We start from the raw sequence: 22,634 nt of genomic DNA on the forward strand, positions 1-22,634 counted from the left end.
CAATATACGCCCGTTCAACAGTGAAATACAACCTGTAAGCAATCTATGCACCTGAATCAATATCACACATATTCTGAATAGAAAATCCTTAAAGTGGGTCATGGGCACTAACTAATCTAGCTGACATGTGAACTGATTAAGTATTTCTCCGAGAGAGTGGTTGTGACAAAATATCAGAGCAATATCTCCATCCATGATGAGAAAATGCCCAGGAAATTATTTGACCTACTTAGCCCTAAAGTAGGTCACGGTGCATCAATTAAGCTAAAATGTGAACTGATTATGTATTTCTCCGAGAGGGAATTGTGACAAATTTTCAAGGCAATACCTGTATCCATAATGAAAAAAAAATCTGGAAAACTGCTTGACATTTTAGCCATAAAGTAGGTCATGGTGCACCAATCCAGCTGAAATGCAAACTGAACTGTCTTGCATTTCTCTAAGAGGAAGCTTGTGACTAAATTTCAGCGCAATATCTGTATCCGTAACGAAAAAAAGTCCTTAAAACTGCTTGACCTACTTTTAGCCCTAAAGTAGGTCATGGTGCACCAATCCAGCTGAAATGCAAACTCACTCTAACGCTTCTTGAGGGAGAAATTGTGACCAAATTTCAACTCTGTACATGCATCCGTTATGGGAAAAAATCCAGAAAAAATGACTTTGGCCGGTCAGAACAATCTAGCTGAAATGCAAACTAAACTTGTATTCCCCTGAGAGGAAGCTTATGACTAAATTTCAGGTCGAGATCTATATCCGTAATGAAAAAAGTCAGAAAAACTGTTTGACCTACTTTTAACCCTAAAGTAGGACATGGTGCACTAATCCAGCTGAAATGCAAACTCACTCTTATGCTTCTTGAGGGAGAAATTGTGACCAAATTTCAACGCTATTCATACAGCTGTTACAGATAAAAGTCTGGAAAACATTACTTTGGGACAGACAGCCAGCTAGTCGGACGCACCATAACATATTTATGTCTTGTCTGCAGATGACAGGCACATAAAAAAACAATTTCGAGTGTACAATATATAACTTTGCAATTTATCTTTCAAAATATATCTAGAGCCTTATACAAATCATCTTGAAATCTTTTTAGAATGTATTATCTTGACCTGGTGCAAGCTTTACTAAATGTCTGATCTTACGGGGGGGGGGGGGGGGGGGGGGGGGGGGGGGGGGGGGGGGGGGGAAAGGGAATTAAACTTAAGAAGTTTAGTTAAGCTCAAGCCTGGGTCTAAAATCATCCTGATGGGCATAAGAATATGAGTATAAAATCATAAAATACAGTTCTACAACAGTTTTAATACAGCCCTCTAAATGATTGGTGCCTACCCTTGAAAATTTGGAGTCATTGAGGACCACAATGGAAGTAATTTTGTAGTCGTACACTAGCCTCCAGACATCAGGGACGGTATGCTGCAAGGGCCACTGGGTAACCAGGAAGTTGTTCTGCTGATAATAACCCTAGGTAAAGAGAATAAGGTTAATATTGTTAATGACTTCTCTCTGATAAGCATCAATCCCCCCCCCCCCCCCCCTCTTCAAGTCAAAAAAGTTCAACTGTGTAAGAATATTATGCAGCATCATCAACCTCTAGCCGACACAGTTACACAACAGAAAAATTATGTGACCTAGATACACCAGTCAAAACTCAAAGTAAAAAATTATTTCATTGTCAGTCTTACAGTGACTGGAAATTATCTCCCGAACATGAAAGGCTTGCTGTCTGAGAAAATATACTTGATATTGCGTTGTAACTATGCTTTCAAATTGAAACAACAATAAAGCAGGCCATCTCTGTTTGAACTAGGCACATGACACATTTCTAATTAACTTCACACAAGTGCAGCCTTTACAGTTTACCAATACGCCTGCTGATTTCACTTTGTAAGGATGCAAAAGTAAGTTCTCAAGATATGTTAGGTATTAATTAACTTCCACGCTAAGGTGTATCAACCCTCTTTTTTTCTCCCTATATAGGTCATAAAGTGAAATATTCTAATAACTGTGCTGTACTGTTTGCTCTCCTTTCACAATGACCAGCAGTCTAGTCAGTACCCTAATATCAAGAATACCAGTTGTCAGCTTCTCTTCAAATTATAAGGAGAAAGGATTTTTCAGCTACTGAATTTTGTCCACAAAAAAAGAAAAAGATTTAAAGTGCAATAACAGCCATTTTCTCCTAAAATCCAAACATCTTCCCACTTCTTTAATACTTCTGAATTATTTTTTCTGAAACTGCATCATTTTAGTTGGAGGTCTTCTACATTTTCCTTGTAAATCGCCAAAATTATATTAAACTATACAAGCAGATTATAGATGACATATACCAAGGCCGAAGTGAATTTCTTGCATTTGGAACATCGAAATACAAAAATCTATTTATTAGCAACTGAGATTCAAATATAAGAATTAACATCTCTGAATTTCATTATGGTCATGATGGATGGTGCTCACATTTTCTGAAGTCAAATAGCTTCCAAGTTTTGGGCAGTTGAAAGAAAACGCACCGAAAAATACATACTTGTGATGTCATACGCATACATTAATGATTGTTTACTGATATCATTCTAGTTAAACGTTATCATTCTTCACTTTTTAAAATCGAACATTTAAATCTATAAAAGTTAGACGTGGTTCGAATAGCTGCTAGCTGGGTCTAGTTGTTTAGCAGTGTAAGATTAATATAGCATTACCTGTTCATCGGTAACTGAGTAAGAAATACGATCTCATGAAACGTTTCATATTTGTTGTAAAATATGTAGAAAATAGATTGTATTGTCCACAAAATTTTGAATATTTAATATTGTAAACATGATTTCGTGATTTCGAACTCACCATTATAGTTTTACAGTGTGTTTAAAACAGCAAAAATGATAATATATAGGAAAATAATGGGTTATGATAGTCTGATAAAATGCAAACCTCTAATTTTTAAAGCAATTTTTATCAAAAAACTAACATATATTGTACAGATATTGGGAGAATTCTGGGAATTAACTGCTGATTATTATACCCCTACAATTAAAACACGATACTTTCGATGAGTAAAATATTCATTGACTTGATTAATCATTAGAACATTTATTTCACAGTGGAGTTGTTCATGTCTTGTGAAATTCACTGTTTTAAGTGTTTTAGAGTACAGATTTTTTTTTATAATCATTACACTTTGTTCTTCATACAAACACCTATTATTTGTGTTCTTTAAAATCATGGTCAGCATTAGGGCCAATGAAGACAGCTTTTGTGTGTTGTTTGTGCTCCTGTTCATACAATTCAACATTGACTTAGCAATTGTGTACTACTCACATCAACGTACACAGCATTGATAAAGTCTGTTGCATGTTCACTGGATTCAGCAGTCAACAAATAGGGGCGTGCTCGTTCAGCTAATTAAATACAAACATTGAAAATTAATAAACTTTTCTAATAACTAAAATTACAGCATCTACACATAGGCAAGTCAAACACACACACACAATACCCGTTATTGTATTTCAAGCTTGGCAGTATGGATGAATCCTGTGTTCTTTTAATCTATTTGAAATTTCTAAAGCTGCAACTGGCTGCAATTTATGATCAATGACTCAAAATGGACTTTGATGTCCTCTAAAAAGCTCTTCAAATATTAACAAAAGTATGTTTTTTACTTCAAGTACTCCGTATGGATTAGAGCTGGAGTTTGGCACAAAATCAATGCGCAAAATAAACAAACCTCGATCACCTAGCTGCTTTGTCAATTTGAAGATTTAAAGGCACATTTAAAAATTTTTTTTTTTTAATTCTCTGCAGAAAGTTTGCTAAAACTTAATTTATATCATTTGTATGATTTCAAATACCAATTCTACAGAGAAAAAAATCTTATTATCATCATTTTTAGCAGAGATATGCTTTAATAATCATAAAAAGAGATGGATATGTATTCAACAGGTATATTTATACTATTAGCAAACTTCTGTGTATTCTGCAAGCATTTAAGACTTCTCAAATGTTCTCAAAATATTAAACTCTTGCATAGAAAACAATTAACCTTCATTGTCTTGCAAAATATCACAACAAGAAGCCCATGGACCTTAACAGTCACCCAAGTATCGCACAACAAAACACTGATTTGAAGCGTTGCTTGTTGACAAGAGTGTAATTTTCATATTCTGTGAACGATTGCTGTCAGGTTTTCTTCATCAAAAACAAGGATTATTACTTAGAATGTTATAGCCAGGGAAAATTATTATTGACCTTCATTTTCACCAAATGACTATGGTTCAAGGTTCAAACAGTGTCTCTTAGCAATGCTAAATACAAGCTCTAAAGTCTCTCCTGGAACAATGTGGGTGGCACCATTAAGGATGAAATGGTATGACATCGTATTGGTATTTTGGAAATGAATCCAGTATTTTTTACAACATGTGTCCTATTATCCAACTACTACAGATAAAGTAGCTATATGTATTCACAAAAATCAAAGATGACAACATTCATTTTTTTTATTTATACATATGAATGACCTAAGTAATTCTGTCCTGGCACCTGAACTAGGGCCATGGTTTTCACAATCATGCTCAGCATAACTATAAACAATGTACACTCAATTTGCCTGCTGTATGTTTTTGAGTAAAGAAGATTTTAAAGATGGCATAATTCTTTAAAAAATTTGGACCCAGGGTAATGGACAAGAAATTCCCAATCATGGTTCCCCTACCCCTAAAGATGCTGTAAACCAATTTTGAGTGACATATTCTATAACATTCAAATGATGACAAAGTGGCACATATATAGCAATAGGTCACCCGAGTGACTGGGGTAACCGTAACAACCTTACATAAAATTTAATACAGTGCACTGACTGATACTAAATCTCTGCTATCTGAAGGTTAAACGCTATAGCTATCTGTCTAATGTACCTAAACCAATCAACATACCAGCTGAAGGGAACATGAAAGAATTCATGCTTTGAAAACAGGAAATACAATTCATACGATGCTATGAAAATTCTTGATCAGCTCAAAATGTTGATTTGCAAAATTGAATTGATTCTAGGACAGTAGAGAAAGTTAGGCCACTGATCCCCTGTATGAGCCTTTAATTATCAGTGTGAGCTTTAATTACCTCAAAGTGCTGTTTCATTAGCAGCCTCTATTCCATGTTCTGACAAATCAGTTTATTATGAAACAAATCTATCTGCCTATGTAGGCTGCTGTTCATTCTATACTCACGCGGAAGGAGCATGATGTCTCGACTCTTGCTGCGGTTCTCCGACCTGTGGCCACCTGCGCAGTCTCCTATGCTGAGTTTGGTCACCTGGGATTTCAGAGTCTGAAAACATGCATGCAATCTGTAGTAAATGTCTTCCCAAGACAATACACCATTGCATTAGTATCAGCTCTGCTTTATTCATTAATGCTCTAATAAAAAGACAACCTCATTACTTAATTGTAATCCTGTAAAACGTATTCTCTTTTCTTGCCATGGATAAAATCAATGGCTAAAACCCTGAAGTCAAAATATAACACTACAATTTTCTGATGATTAGCAACATGCAATACCCAGTTTGTATTTTGAGTGAAGCATATTATATAATTTAGATCAACACACTATTACTTTCGGTACAATATATGAACCCACATTACCAAATGTCGAGTTAGATTTCTGTAATTCTGATCGATTTCTAGTGTCTTGATAATCTGCAGATGTTGCATAACATTCCCAGATGTAATAAAACACAATAAACATTCATACAAATTCAACTGCTTGGTTTGCTATGATCATTTAGTCTGAGACAAAATGTTTTTAAATATAAAAGTACCTGAAACTCTCTTTCAAACCCCAACATTCTGGTCCTGGGATCTTTTACAGATAGTCTTGAGACTAAGGCAGGGAACTGCACTGCTGGCACCACTGTTATCCCACACTGCACATACATAGCTACACACTCATACACTAAGCGATACTGAAACTGTAAAATAAAAAACAACATGCAATGTCAGATCCTTTCAAGACTTTTGCCCATACATAAACCAACTATTGTTTGCAACTATTTTCATTCGAAAAATTGCTGATGAGAATCACGTGACAACTAATACTTGAGAGTGAGGCAACAAATACACCGTATGTATCTGATTCAACATAAATAACTGATCTACGGCAATAAATATCTGCAAAAGACTGGAGACACAAGAATAACTGGTCTACAGTATGCAGGATTACAAAAACTTGCTTTTCTCTTTCCTTGTTTGTTCATCTGTCTGTTTACTAACCAAGGTTCGGACCATATTTTTTCTGAATTTGCGGAGATGAAGAACAGTGCTATAAATATCCACATAGCCCTCGGCCTCTAACTCCTTCAGGCAGTAATCCACAGCTATGAACACTGCAGTCTTACCTCCACCACACCTGGAAACAGACAGATGATTTACACATATTTCCAAACAACAGATGAACATGATTTTGAATCAGTTTAATTTTTTTTTTAATATTTACATTTTCAATGATTTTGCCTTTTATATTTTTACCATTGTAATAATAGTTATTTCCTAATGAATGCAGTAATGTCAACAACATGTGCTTATGAATCTTGATAAAAATGGTACGTCTATTCTGGTGGTTGGGAATTCTAACAGAAATGAAAGTAGAATGTTAATGCAAAGACTAAATTTCAGTTTTGAAAATGCATGATGGTAATTGAGCTACAATGCTTGAAACCGGCGTACTTTTCATGAAGCGCTAGCATGCTTTATGAAGTATACCCATGTGAAGCGTTGCAGTTCATAACCCTAATGATTTTTAAAAACAGAAATTTTTAATTTTAAAGTGAATCAATTACAGTTATATATCGTCAACTTTTGAACAAAAACAAGTTTGATCTAATCTTCAAACTACGGCAGTTAATACAAATTACACCACGCTTCCTCCATAATAAACAATGTTGACACTTATATCTTTTAAACACATGTACGCCGTTATGATTTATGAAATTGCAAAGTATGATACACAACCCTTCATAAATAGTTGATATTCTTGGGTAACTTTAAAAGAATAAAGGAATATCATGTTGTCACATCTTCCGAATTTCATAATCATGTCAAATTTGTTATAGCGGCTAGTGTAATGACACTATGATTTCAAGCTTTTACAGTTTCAAACACCAATCAAATAAAAATTGATTCTTCAGTTTTAGTTTTGAATGTGTATTAAAAATCCATTTCCACATTGACTGTGAAATGAAGCTTGTAGTTTGAGTATATAAAACAAGTTACACTTTATGTATTTAAGAAACAGTGGTAGTATTATCCCAACACTTTTAATGGACATGGAATTTGATACCATTAATACCTGTTAGAGACTTATCCCCAATCAATGGCAGTTCAATATGGACAATTGACAGGCCTAACATGTGTCCTGAGATAGGTGGATTTACCTACTGTCATTAATATCGCTCAACAACAAATCTGGATGATTATAATGATCAATAATTCAATCCCCTCTGTGTGCCATGGGTGCTCAGTCTTCAAATGATGCATCATTTTCCCAGTCTACACAGGAAATGTAGAGAGTGACATTAGCAAATTAAAAACATTGTTGACAAGGGGGAAAAGTTGGCCAAATAATGAGTTATGGCTAGATAAAACATCACAAGAAGTGACATTTTACAGTATGGATTTAGTCATTTAAAAGTGAACATGCTAGAAGATGATGAGATTGTCCACCAAACAGGAGCCCATACAAATCAGGATTAGGGCAACGAGCGCGAGTAAATCATCATTAGATGAAATTAATGCCTGCTGTCGAAGAACATATGCCTTCATAAATCCAACAATTATAAACTGGTTCTCATCACACATCATTGAGAACTCGGAACATATATCTTCACACAATGCACAAATTTTCTCTGTAAGCTGTGGATTGGATTATATAAGCAGGCTCAAACATACAAATCTACTTCAAGCAGTTTAATATTACACAAAGTGGCCATTACTGTTCTCAAAGAAAGGCTTATCGGGGCTCTCTCTATTTCCTTGACATAATGAAAATAGTATTTTGAGGTAATCATTCCAATCTCCTTTCCTTACAAAGATGACAAATAGAGACCACCCTTTACTTTTAGATGACAGTATTTGTGGTGTTCGAGATATGATGTAGAATTATACAGAACTCCCACGTCAAATCTCCAAAATGAAATTATCAATCCGCACAGCATGAATCAGGAATCTGAGAAACTACTCATAATAGCTTTGATTAATTCAATATTATGAGATTGAAAATGCACGAACACTTAGGATTACATAATTTCTTGTCAGGACAATCGGGAAAAAAGTCTATCCCATTTTGTTTCATTATAAGAATTCTTATGATAAACATCACTTCAAGAAGTAAATCTGAAAGACAATTCTTTTCTGTATCTTACTTAAGCTTCAAGCAAAACTAAAAATCCATTAATATGTGCTGCAATCATATGTATATAAATGTTAGAGATATATTAACCAATCAGGAAACATATTACATGTAATAATAACCAATCAGTTTGCATGTTTCTTTTAATGTCTCAATTCTAACTTGTAGATCTGAATTAATTCATTATTGATGAATTTACCATCTAAAGAAGCCAAAGTAAAGATGTATCATCAATAATGACACCCAAAGCTATGGTGTAAAAACCCAAACTAAAACCATCACAGACCTCTATTGGGGACTGATCGATGACCAATCACATCAGTGAAAGTCACCCTGAAGTAGAATCCAGTGTATGCCAACCAGTTAAGTTCTTATCTTAGTCTACAAGTCAATGAGTACCCACCAATAGATTCTTACCTCAATATATACACACCAACAAGTACATGGGTGTACACACAAAATATTCTTATCTGCACATACAAACCAGTAAGTAGTGATGGTAATTAAATGTTTGTTTTCTTTCTTGTCAAGAATTTTTCACTCGTGAGACATCACCAGCTGTAGGTGAAGTACCACAAATTTAGACCTATGCTTAGCGCAGGGTTGTAGCAGTAAGGGTTCTTTATCATGCCAATGCCTGCCGTGACACAAGACCTCCGTTTTTAAGGTCATGTCTTCGGCGAAGGAGTAATCACTACCTATGCTAACGTCTTAGGTTTATTGTGGCCATGGCAGGAGTGAGCTTGAACTCGCAACCTCCCGGTTACAAAGCGAACGTTAACACTCTACCTCTGAGGTACTGCAACTGGTCTGTGGTGATAATTGTAAGTCTGAGACCACTATAGATTAAATAATTGATTACATTAATATTAAATATTCATCTTTTAAACAACAATAGAACAATTTCTTTATCAGGAAATTAAAATATGTGATTGTATGTTGTATGCTTCACAGCCTGCTTTGATTTATAATCATTTATCTCTAAAATGGAGCAGGACATCTTTCTATCACCATATGACACTTTACATGAACCCAGAGTAAAAGGAAAGTTAAAATCAAGTTCTATATAGTGAATTTGTTGTTACATATTGTAAATGAACACAATTAATCACTACAAACACAATCAATAATTAGAATCGGAGGGCAGACAATTAATTATCAGCAATATTTATAACATCATTAACAATAAGTTCTTACCTGGATGAGTCAATCAGGAAGTGCTATAGTTGTACTAATTAGGATGTTCTAATTTGGGGTATGAACCAGGATGTTTCTAGCTTGTGTATATGTAATGATTAGGTCGATTGCCATACCAATCCGAATGTTTTTTCCTGGGTGTAACTATCAAGAAGTTCTAACCTTATTCTGACCCAGTAAATCAAACAGGAAGTTCTTACCTAGTTCTGACCCAGTACACCAAACAAGAAGTTCTTACCTAGTTCTGACTCAGTAAACCAAACAGGAAGTTCTTACCTGACGTAACAGCTAAGAACTTTTCTGAGTATACCATATAGGTGTATAAATCAGGAAGCTTACCTGCAGTGAACCAGAATTGGGCCAGTGGATGTCAGCATGTAGTCACGGACTCTTCTCCGACAATCCAACACCAATCCGGCATCCGTCCCTTCATCATTAAATCCAATCATCTCAAAGTGCTTCACCATCCTTTGTGTAGAGGCACCTTCCTGTAGAAGAATTTACATTCTCTTACTCTAGTGAGGTTACTTCCTGTAGAGTAAGGTTACTTCCTGTAGAAGAATTTACATTCTCTTACTCTAGTGAGGTTACTTCCTGTAGAAGAATTTACATTCTCTTACTCTAGTGAGGTTACTTCCTGTAGAAGAATTTACATTCTCTTACTCTAGTGAGGTTACTTCCTGTAGATTGATTGATTGAGGTTTTACGCCATTTTGGCAATATTTCAGCCATTTTACGGCGGGCTTCCTGTAGAACAATTTACATTCACTTACTCTAGTGAGGTTACTTCCTGTGGATTGATTGATTGAGGTTTTACGCCGTTTTGGCAATATTTCAGCCATTTTACGGCGGGCTTCCTGTAGAAGAATTTACATTCACTTACTCTAGTGAGGTTACTTCGCTTACTTGTGGACTGTTGAAATTCTTGGAACATTAATCGCATGGAAAACTCGTAAAAGTTTAAACACAGCATGAATCAGTGCATTACTGTTTGTCATATATTTGTACATTTATTGAAAAGAGCTTCTGTGACACTTTTAAATGATCGTGCATTATCTAAGTACTTGGCAAAATGCTTCTCCATTCTTCATATATTACAATATGTGATAGTTGCTGTGCACAGATATTGCCCATTAACTGGTCTTTTACTATCATAAATTATTTCCATTGAAACATCGCATCGTAATAAACAGAAGAATAGATGTGGAACAAGCCTACCCTCTGTATCCTATTTGTCCGGATTGTCATAAAAACAGAAGAATAGATGTGGAATAAGCTTACCCTCTGTATCCTAATGGTCCGGATTGTCAAATAAACAGAAGAATAGATGTGGAATAAGCTTACCCTCTGTATCCTAATGGTCCGGATTGTCAAATAAACAGAAGAATAGATGTGGAATAAGCTTACCCTCTGTATCCTAATGGTCCGGATTGTCAAATAAACAGAAGAATAGATGCGGAATAAGCTTACCCTCTGTATCCTAATGGTCCGGATTGTCAAATAAACAGAAGAATAGATGTGGAATAAGCTTACCCTTTGTATCCTTATGGTCCGGATTGTCAGCTGTGATATCTCTACAGTGGATTCCAGCCAGATGTGGATGTCGCCATGCTTGACATATCTATGCATGCTGAATACATCTCCCCAGTATTTGTCACATTGTTGCTGTTCAATAGAGAAAACACAAATATGTATAGCCTAACCTGCAAAGTCTGTAAAAGAGTATCTCTCTCTCTACTGTATGTAATGTCTGAACAAGAGTATCTCTCTCTCTACTCTACTGTAATGTCTGAACAAGAGTATCTCTCTCTATACACTACTGTATGTAATGTCTGAACAAGAGTATCTCACTCTCTACTCTACTGTATACAATGTCTGAACAAGAGTATTTCACTCTATACACTACTGTATGTAATGTCTGAACAAGAGTACCTCACTCTCTACTCTACTGTATACAATGTCTGAACAAGAGTATCTCACTCTCTACTGTATGTAATGTCTGAACAAGAGTATCTCACTCTCTACTCTACTGTAATGTCTGAACAAGAGTATCTCACTCTCTACTCTACTGTAATGTCTGAACAAGAGTATCTCACTCTCTACTGTATGTAATGTCTGAACAAGAGTATCTCACTCTCTACTCTACTGTAATGTCTGAACAAGAGTATCTCACTCTCTACTCTACTGTATATAATGTCTGAACAAGAGTATCTCACTCTCTACTCTACTGTAATGTCTGAACAAGAGTATCTCACTCTCTACTGTATGTAATGTCTGAACAAGAGTATCTCACTCTCTACTGTATGTAATGTCTGAACAAGAGTATCTCACTCTCTACTGTATGTAATGTCTGAACAAGAGTATCTCACTCTCTACTCTACTGTAATGTCTGAACAAGACTATCTCACTCTCTACTCTACTGTATGTAATGTCTGAACAAGACTATCTCACTCTCTACTCTACTGTAATGTCTGAACAAGAGTATCTCACTCTCTACTGTATGTAATGTCTGAACAAGAGTATCTCACTCTCTACTCTACTGTAATGTCTGAACAAGAGTATCTCACTCTCTACTCTACTGTATGTAATGTCTGAACAAGACTATCTCACTCTCTACTCTACTGTAATGTCTGAACAAGAGTATCTCACTCTCTACTGTATGTAATGTCTGAACAAGAGTATCTCACTCTCTACTGTATGTAATGTCTGAACAAGAGTATCTCACTCTCTACTCTACTGTAATGTCTGAACAAGAGTATCTCACTCTCTACTCTACTGTATGTAATGTCTGAACAAGACTATCTCACTCTCTACTCTACTGTAATGTCTGAACAAGAGTATCTCACTCTCTACTGTATGTAATGTCTGAACAAGAGTATCTCACTCTCTACTGTATGTAATGTCTGAACAAGAGTATCTCACTCTCTACTGTATGTAATGTCTGAACAAGAGTATCTCACTCTCTACTGTATGTAATGTCTGAACAAGAGTATCTCACTCTCTACTCTACTGTATGTAATATCTTAACAAGAGTATCTCACTCTCTACTGTATGTAATGTCTGAACAAGAGTATCTCACTCTCTACTCTACTGTATGTAATATCTTAACAAGAGTATCTCACTCTCTACTGTATGTAATGTCTGAACAAGAGTATCTCTCTCTCTACTCTACTGAATCATGCAATGTCTAAACAAGAGTATCTCACTCTCTACTGTATGTAATGTCTGAACAATAGTATCTCACTCTCTACTGTATGTAATGTCTGAACAAGAGTATCTCACTCTCTACTCTACTGTAATGTCTGAACAAGAGTATCTCACTCTCTACTCTACTGTAATGTCTGAACAAGAGTATCTCACTCTCTACTCTACTGTAATATCTGAACAAGACTATCTCACTCTCTACTGTATACAATGTCTGAACAAGAGTATCTCACTCTCTACTCTACTGTATGCAATGTCTGAACAAGAGTATCTCACTCTCTACTGTATGTAATGTCTGAACAAGAATATCTCTCTCTCTACTCTACTGAATCATGCAATGTCTAAACAAGAGTATCTCACTCTCTACTCTACTGTATGTAATGTCTGAACAAGAGTATCTCACTCTCTACTGTATGTAATGTCTGAACAAGAGTATCTCACTCTCTACTCTACTGTAATGTCTGAACAAGAGTATCTCACTCTCTACTCTACTGAATCATGCAATGTCTAAACAAGAGTATCTCACTCTCTACTCTACTGTAATGTCTGAACAAGAGTATCTCACTCTCTACTCTACTGTATGTAATATCTTAACAAGAGTATCTCACTCTCTACTGTATGTAATGTCTGAACAAGAGTATCTCACTCTCTACTGTATGTAATGTCTGAACAAGACTATCTCACTCTCTACTCTACTGTATGTAATATCTTAACAAGAGTATCTCACTCTCTACTGTATGTAATGTCTGAACAAGAGTATCTCACTCTCTACTCTACTGTATGTAATATCTTAACAAGAGTATCTCACTCTCTACTGTATGTAATGTCTGAACAAGAGTATCTCTCTCTCTACTCTACTGAATCATGCAATGTCTAAACAAGAGTATCTCACTCTCTACTGTATGTAATGTCTGAACAAGAGTATCTCACTCTCTACTGTATGTAATGTCTGAACAAGAGTATCTCACTCTCTACTCTACTGTAATATCTGAACAAGACTATCTCACTCTCTACTGTATACAATGTCTGAACAAGAGTATCTCACTCTCTACTCTACTGTATGCAATGTCTGAACAAGAGTATCTCACTCTCTACTGTATGTAATGTCTGAACAAGAATATATCTCTCTCTACTCTACTGAATCATGCAATGTCTAAACAAGAGTATCTCACTCTCTACTCTACTGTATGTAATGTCTGAACAAGAGTATCTCACTCTCTACTGTATGTAATGTCTGAACAAGAGTATCTCACTCTCTACTCTACTGTAATGTCTGAACAAGAGTATCTCACTCTCTACTCTACTGAATCATGCAATGTCTAAACAAGAGTATCTCACTCTCTACTCTACTGTAATGTCTGAACAAGAGTATCTCACTCTCTACTCTACTGTATGTAATATCTTAACAAGAGTATCTCACTCTCTACTGTATGTAATGTCTGAACAAGAGTATCTCACTCTCTACTGTATGTAATGTCTGAACAAGACTATCTCACTCTCTACTCTACTGTAATGTCTGAACAAGAGTATCTCTCTCTATACACTACTGTATGTAATGTCTGAACAAGAGTATCTCACTCTATACACTACTGTATGTAATGTCTGAACAAGATTATCTCTCTCTATACACTACTGTATGTAATGTCTGAACAAGAGTATCTCACTCTATACACTACTGTATGTAATGTCTGAACAAGAGTATCTTTCTCTATACACTACTGTATGTAATGTCTGAACAAGAGTATCTCACTCTACACTAATGTAGAACTGGTTTGTTTTACTGTGGATGTGTTTTTTTTCCTTCTCTTTCTTTTTTAATAAACTAAAAAAATATTCTTTGTAAAAATAAATTCTTCGAAAACATTTATCACGTCTTTAGTAGCAATGTCATTATCAGTACACAAAGAATTTCAGGCCCAGTTTTACACAAATCAAATCAAGCCTCCAAAAAAGATGCACATTTACATTCTATGTTTTAAGCAAAATATCAAACTGCAGGTGATGTGTTCTACTATTGGGACGTTAGGGAGGGGTGGGTCATTAAAAACACTATCCACATTTTAATTTTTACAAAGAACCATGTGTACATGATCAGCAGTAAATTAGTAAATAACAAGAGTACTGCAAACGGTACATAATACGCCCGTGAAATGCTTACATAGGGTGTTTTTCTTGTGCTATAATTTGTATAACTTTGCTTCAGGTATCATCAGTCATCATGAGGCTGTGACAAACTTTCATATGAACAATGGGTCTTAGCTTAAAAATCTAGATTTCCTCAAAATGGACCAAGTTCAACAACCTGTAATTTTTTCAAAAATGGAAGAAAATCAAAATGCATCCCACATGCACATCTTCAATACCCATACAAACACTCCACAAAACAAGAGATGTTTGTAAAACACATATCCCCCCCCCCCCCCCCCCCCCCGGTGCAAAATTGAAAAGGGTTATACACACACATCATTTAATTGAGAGTAGTATCATCAATTCAAAATATTGAGCAGACAATATCTTCCTATGAATTTACCATGTGACCTAAAAATCAATAGGGGTCATCTACTCCTTATGCTGTACCAATGTACCAAGTTTAGTGACAATCAAGCAAATAATTCTTAAAATATAGGAGGCAATATATTACTATGCCCAGTTCAACAATTGACTTTTGACCTCAAAATCAATATGGGTCATCTTCTCCTGAAGATGTACCAGTGTACTAAGTTTGATGTATGTCAAGCGAAAGGGTTATAAAGATATTGAGTGGACAGTATATTACTATGTCCAGTTTGACCTTTGACCATGTGACCTCAAAATCAATAGGAGTCATCTCCTCCTGAATATACACCACTGTACTAAGTTTGATGTCTGTCAAGCAAAGGGTTCTCAAGATATTGAGCAGACAGTATATTCCAATGTCCAGTTTGACCCTTGACCATGTGACCTCAAAATCAATAGGGGTCATCTTCTCCTAAAGATGTAACAGTGTACTAAGTTTGATGTCTGTCAAGTAAAAGGGTTCTCAAGATATTGAGCGGAGAGTATATTCTAATGTCCTGTTTGACCCTTGACCTTTGACCATGTGACCTCAAAATCAATAGGGTTCATCTTCTCCTGAAGTTGTACCAGTGTACCAAGTTTCATATCTGTCAAGCAAAGGGTTCTCAAGATATTGAATGGACAATATATTGCTATGTCCAGTTTGACACTTGACCTTTGACCATGTGACCTCAAAATCAATTGGGGTCATCTTCTTCTGAAGATGTACTGGTGTACCAAGTTTGATGTCTGTCAAGCAAAGGGTTCTCTACACATTGAATGGTCAGTATATTCCTATGCCCAGTTTGACCCTTGACCTTTGACCATATGACCTCAAAATCAATTGGGGTCATCTTCTCCTTAGGATGTACCAGTGTGCTAAGTTTGATGTTTTTCAAGCAAAGGGTTCTAAAGATATTGAGCGAACATTATATTCCTATGTCCAGAGTAGATTGACCCTCGACCTTTGACCTGAAAAACAATAGGGGTCCTCTTCTACTCATAACCAACCCACATATGAAATATCAATATCATCAATTGAATGGTTCTCAAGATATTGAGCGGACAACATGTGGTCTACCGACCGACCGACCAACTGACAGGTGCAAACCAATATGCCTCTCTTCTTTGAAGAGGGGCATAATTAGAAGGCTCTCACTTGAAAACTGTGGGAGGAGTAGGGTGAACAAATTATGTACCCTCCATATAATAATTATTTCCAAATAAAGTGGCAAAACTCCTGGAAAAAAGGTCGAAATGGATCAAAATTGCAGTATGATCTAGAGTGACCCACGAAGAAGCTACACAGCAAGTTTCAGCATGATATGTGAAAGGGAAATGAAATTATAAAGAGAAAACCCCGAACAGACGGACGGATGTACAGACATCGCTGTACCATAATACGTCCCAACTAAAGACTGGCGTATAAAAATCAAACATAACAATCCAAAATTAACAGCTAAGGATCATGCAGTAGTATAACTGATTAATTTCCTGATAATGGAAACAGAAATGAATAATTCACAGTATACTTCTAATCCGTAACTGTTAAAACAAATGCCAGATAACACTTTGGCTCTGCACTGTGAATTTGTAGATCGTTTTCTAATTACACCTACTGGACCCATAAATATGCTTTAAACTCTTCAATCCGTGGCACAGCCAGGAATCACTACACTCCTACTACACAGCGACGATATTTTGGTACCGATATTTTGGTACCGACAGCCTGATGTTTTATCTGTCTGTTTAAACTGATTTGTAAACTCCAGTCTCTGGTCTGATTCAATAATCACATATTACTTGTGAAATAACATTCTGTGGCAGAATTATAATATTTCTGTATCAAAGGCTGTTCCATATTCGTAAACTAGATATGTTAAAAGTGGCAAGCAATCAGCTACCTATAGAAAACTTACCAGTTTACGTCGTTAACAATCACTAAATCTAATTCAGCAGATATACAGATTAATAGCATCCTTCATCAGTATGGATGTCAGGGAATGGGAAATTCCACTGAAGGAACAAGATTGACATTCTGGGACAAGATTCACAGTCTGGGACAAGGTTGGCAGTCTGGGACAAGATTCACAGTCTGGGACAAGGTTGGAAGCCTGGGACAAGATTCACAGTCTGGGACAAGGTTGGAAGCCTGGGACAAGATTTTGTAAAGTCTTAGACATCTAATCTTGTTCCAGAGATGGAATTTCCCTATCCCTATTAGACGGTCAGAATTGAAGTCGTGACTTCTGGTGCCAAAGATCACAACAACAAAAACATGGACAATGCCAACTCAGCTGGGCTGCAGCACATCTCTGGAATGACCTTCCAGATGACATCAAGGAAATTTTCCAAAAAATGTCTTAAAACTTACTTTTATCAATAGCTTTTTAGATTCTAACATGTATAAACTGCACTGTTTTTATCATCAAACACCAAAAAAACCAAACCCCTTTTAGCTATCGATCTTAATTATAGTGTTTTATTTTGATAATTTTACAGATATTAGATTTAATTTCATTGAATTGTGTTTTATCATTGCATTCCTCTTTTTAAATTACCCTTGTAAAGCGCCTTACCGTAGTTTGTTTTATATAAGGCACTATATAAATTTTATTATCATTATTCCAAATGAGTAAATAATAAGGATATTTTTCTCAAGTTTATCTTCAATTTTGGAGCTTTGAGAAAATTCAAAATCATTAAAATCCTCATTTGGACTAATTAGACAGTCAGAAATAGCACACCCCAAAACAGTTTCCATTTTATATGTATTAAAACTTTAGAAAAAAAAAAAAACAACAAAAACCAAACATGGCCATCCCCCATAAAGCTATATCAAATAAGAAATTTGAAGAAAGCAAAACCAAAATATTTTACAATAAACTTTATCATATGTGATGCCATAATCAATGATGCTGCAGCATTGTTAGGCAGAAAAATCTCGATATCTCACATGGGTAAAGTCGACCTTACACTGGTGATTATATGAGAAATTTTAACACACATCACAGAGGGATGGGAAGATTGATAACTCAGAGGTAACCCTCACATTTATGATATCTAAAGGTTCTTAGAGTTTAAAATTTACCATTCACTTTCCTTGAGTAGAGATTAAGCTAGACTATAATTCAACTTTTTATTAGTATCATCAAGATTGGTGTATGTGCTACAAACTAGATCTATGCTTACAAATACAAATCAAAGGCTGATTATGAAGACAAAATTACCGACTTACATTGGCATTTTCAAACAGACCAGTAGCCATGACAATGCAGTGGACGCCCTCCTGCCAGACCATGTTCCAAAATGAGGGCACTGTTCTCTGTTTGGGTCCTACAAGATAAAAGATGGATAAAATAGATCAACTTTCCTGCTTTCTCAAAAAATTAGAAATTTAGACCCTCTGTGATATCACACTATCTTATCTTATCTTTCTATCTTTCTATCTATCTATCTATCTATCTATCTATCTATCTATCTATCTATATATATACACACACATATATATACACACACACACACACACACACACACACACACACACACATATATATATATATATATATATATATATAGTCACCTTTCCCGAACTTTTGTATTATGACGTCATGTATCTATTCCCTCCTCGCAAAGACTATCATGACGTCACAATAGACGTCTCTAAGATAAACAACTTTGTATTCATTATTTAAAATTTGTATTCACCTGAGGATGGATGTTAAAATCCAGAAAGCGCTAGTGATTTAAATATATTTTGGAACTGTATATTTTCCTGCTTTTTTTATTGAATTATATATATATATATATATATATATATATATATATATATATATATATATATATAAATAAAAGATTTATTTCATCATAAACATTAAACTAGGACAAAATTAGGCCTTACAGTACCTTGTTCTTTGATAATCTGAATTTTTATCACAAATCAATGTGAAAAAGGAAAATTAACCTACCCTGTGAGCCCTCTCAATATCTGGCTGTGACAATTAAACTGCAGGTACTTTTGTACTTAATACATATGGAAATGAAATCAGTTTGTTAGATGTTTGGTGCAGTAGGAAACTATCCGCACTGTGAAGAGACTGCCCCATGGACTTTAATCACTTCAGATTACCAACATGACAGAACAATTAACTGATCTCCAGTCTAAAATTCCTGCAGGCTTCCAGACAACTTTATCTAATCAACAAACTGCACAAATAGAAGGACATACGGAGTTGACTACCAAATGGGTAAAAAATGGCTTTCTGGGGATGCCAGGTGGGATTGGTTGTTTGGTAAATGCTGATGTTGAACCTTACCTTGGGTTGCTATGTACTCTTTATCACGACAGTATCCCTGAATAAAAAACAAGATATAATTCCGCTATTATGGTAAGGATGGTTTCACCGAGGATTAATTTGTACGATAAAATCTGATAGCCTTTCTATGGAGATCTGAGAAAAATTGATTGTAGTACCAGGTACATTTCAAAGTAGCAGTGATTATAGCTGTAAAACACAATGAAAATGTCTGCGATGTCAATGCTAGATTTTCATATAAATAATATAAAATTGTTATCTGTTACTGTTCTGATATAGCCAAGAGAAACAAAAGGATAATAAACTGCAAGAATTGATGAAAATGGATATACACATAATATCTTGAATTTTAGTACCACAGACACAGGAAAACAGAAAACCTCTTCTCGTTGTGTATCTCATAAACATCTCATTCAAGTACACACCCATCATAAGATACCCACTGTAACAATATAACACACCCACTGTAACAATATAACACACCCACTGGCACATATACCACACCCACTGTAACAAAACACACCCACTGGCACATACCACACCCACTGTAACATAACACACTCACTGTAACAATATAACACACCCACTGGCACATATACCACACCCACTGTAACAAAACACACCCACTGGCACATACCACACCCACTGTAACAAACCACACCCACTGGCACATACCACACCCACTGTAACATAACACACCCACTGTAACCATATAACACACCCACTGGCACATATAGTATACTGCACCCACTGTAACATACCACACCCACTGGTACATGTACCACACCCACTGTAACAAAACACACCCACTGGCACATAACACACTCACTGTAATAATATAACACACCCACTGGCACATATACCACACCCACTGTAACAAAACACACCCACTGTAACATAACACACCCACTGTAACAAACCACACCCACTGTAACATAACACACCCACTGTCACATACCAAACCCACTGTCACATACCAAACCCACTGTCACATACCACACCCACTGTCACATAACACACCCACTGTCACATAACACACCCACTGTCACATAACATACCCACACTGTAACATAACACACCCACTGTCATAAAACACACCCACTGTAACATACCACACCCACTGTCACATACCTCATCCAGTCACATCCATCATCAATCCCACCCACTGTCTTATTCCACACATCCTTCAATGACACAATACATTACTCAAGTACACACCCATCATAACATATCATAATCAGATTATCCAAGTATACAGTCGCAACATTATTCTTAACAAATGGCTCGTGTAGAAATGTTCGTGTAATGTGTAGCATCAATCGTGCATCATTTATGATCAAGCATGCATCTTGAATTTTTATTCCATTTTAAGTCATTTGTGATCATGCGAGGGTTGTTTACTTATTCCATTTTATTACTTTTTCGCAAATTGCTACTTTATCAAATGCCCGACTCACATCACTCAACATGCATGATAGATTGTAGGTCTCTCTCTCTCTCTCTCTCTCTCTCTCTCTCTCTCTCTCTCTCTCTCTCTCATGATTTTGTAGCAATAGTTAACTTTAACATTACATAGGTCTTTGAATACAAAATGTCTCTCTCATAATTTTTTTATCAATGGTTAATTCACTTTAATATCATACACAATAAAGAAAATTCACAAGGTATAGGAACAAATTGAAATTTTGCTAATAAAACAAGAATTGGTCTGTATTCTTCACCTGCTTCAAAGTAATTAACACTGGTTGAAAAGGATCCATCCCTTTTCTAGGGTTTGTATATATTTGAGGTATTTTGAATAGGAAGATTGTGTTAAGAAATTACCCTAGATTAATTAGCTCCTTTCAAAAGGACTTATTCACGATTTCCCTCCAAATTTTGTTTTTTCATTTTTAATGATCAAAACCTACTGTCTAATATGTTTAAAAGATTTCGCATAAAAATCAAGGTTATACATTATCACAGAAGCTCATTTTAGAGAGTTTATTTGTTTTGTAAACAAAGAATGAGGCAAGTTATTGTTTACGAAATTTTCAAAAGAAATTAAGTTTACCATTTCTTTCACATTTCAAGCATTCTTTGGGTAGAATGTGTCATCTAAAAGTTAAAATTTGTGACTATGCAAAATTGAGTTGCTTTTTATTACAAAATCACTGGTTTGTTTGTATACATAAAAAGACACGATTCTTTGTTATACATAACATAGATTTAAGGCTAAAATATTTCTTTTATTCTTGCATTCAAATGGTCAAAATTTTGGCTATCAACATTAAATGAGTTACATTTTTAATGTTTAACATAAAAAAATGGAAAATATTTTTATCAAAAATCATGAACCCGTCCCTTTAACAGGACTAGGCCACATTAAAAAAAAAAAGTATAGTTTTAAATTTTGATGTTAAACATTAAAAATCGCTAAAACGCATCAAAGATGTGTATGGTCGAGTTGCAGTTTGGAAAATTATGAATGCTTGCATTCACAAAGTAAAAACATGCACGTATTTAATATAGTTTATAATTATGAAGCTTTGAATGGCCGCAATAGGTATTTAGTGTGATAATGACCTTGACGTTTGGATTTCAAAAGCAACATGAATCTTGAATGTCATCAAAATTAGAAGTCTGATAAACAAGCAAGTACATGTTTAAAAGTTAGAGGCAAGCTCAAATCTACAGTATAGTGAAAAGGGGACCTTGACCTCAAAATAAATAGGAACCTTCCTCTTTTGGATGTGATCAAAATATGCAAGTCTGACAAAGACACACCAAGTAGTATGAAAGTTAGAGACCGGACAAGCTAATTGTGGACGCCGCCCGCCAGACTGGACGCCCATCCTTCGCCAATTTAAAATCTGAAATTTGCTACGCAACTTGGCTAAAAATATACCTCATTTAAGGTTGACAACCAAAATTTGGATATCATTAATGCAAGGAAAAGAGCAATATCTTAGCCTTCACTCTGCGTTATGTAAACAAGAAGAGAAGCTTTGT

The 22,634-nt window shown here is 35.5% G+C and overlaps 1 protein-coding gene across 6 annotated transcripts in view; it reads right to left on the minus strand.

Moving 5' to 3' along the window:
• The window catches only part of LOC125668460 (receptor-type tyrosine-protein phosphatase kappa-like), a 184,206-nt gene that overhangs the window by 21,016 nt on the left and 140,556 nt on the right, over positions 1–22,634 (minus strand). For all 6 annotated transcript variants that reach the window (XM_048902659.2, XM_048902660.2, XM_048902661.2 and 3 more), the window contains 9 exons: positions 19,644–19,680; positions 18,566–18,663; positions 11,122–11,253; positions 9,928–10,076; positions 6,258–6,393; positions 5,807–5,956; positions 5,217–5,316; positions 3,313–3,392; positions 1,333–1,464 (listed from right to left, as the gene is read on the minus strand). In XM_048902659.2, coding sequence (XP_048758616.2) covers positions 1,333–1,464; positions 3,313–3,392; positions 5,217–5,316; positions 5,807–5,956; positions 6,258–6,393; positions 9,928–10,076; positions 11,122–11,253; positions 18,566–18,663; positions 19,644–19,680 — 1,014 coding nt within the window. The remainder of the gene's footprint in view (positions 1–1,332; positions 1,465–3,312; positions 3,393–5,216; positions 5,317–5,806; positions 5,957–6,257; positions 6,394–9,927; positions 10,077–11,121; positions 11,254–18,565; positions 18,664–19,643; positions 19,681–22,634) is intronic.

Source organism: Ostrea edulis, chromosome 4 (genome assembly GCF_947568905.1).
Source record: "Ostrea edulis chromosome 4, xbOstEdul1.1, whole genome shotgun sequence".
NCBI classification, from domain to species: Eukaryota; Metazoa; Mollusca; class Bivalvia; order Ostreida; family Ostreidae; genus Ostrea; species Ostrea edulis.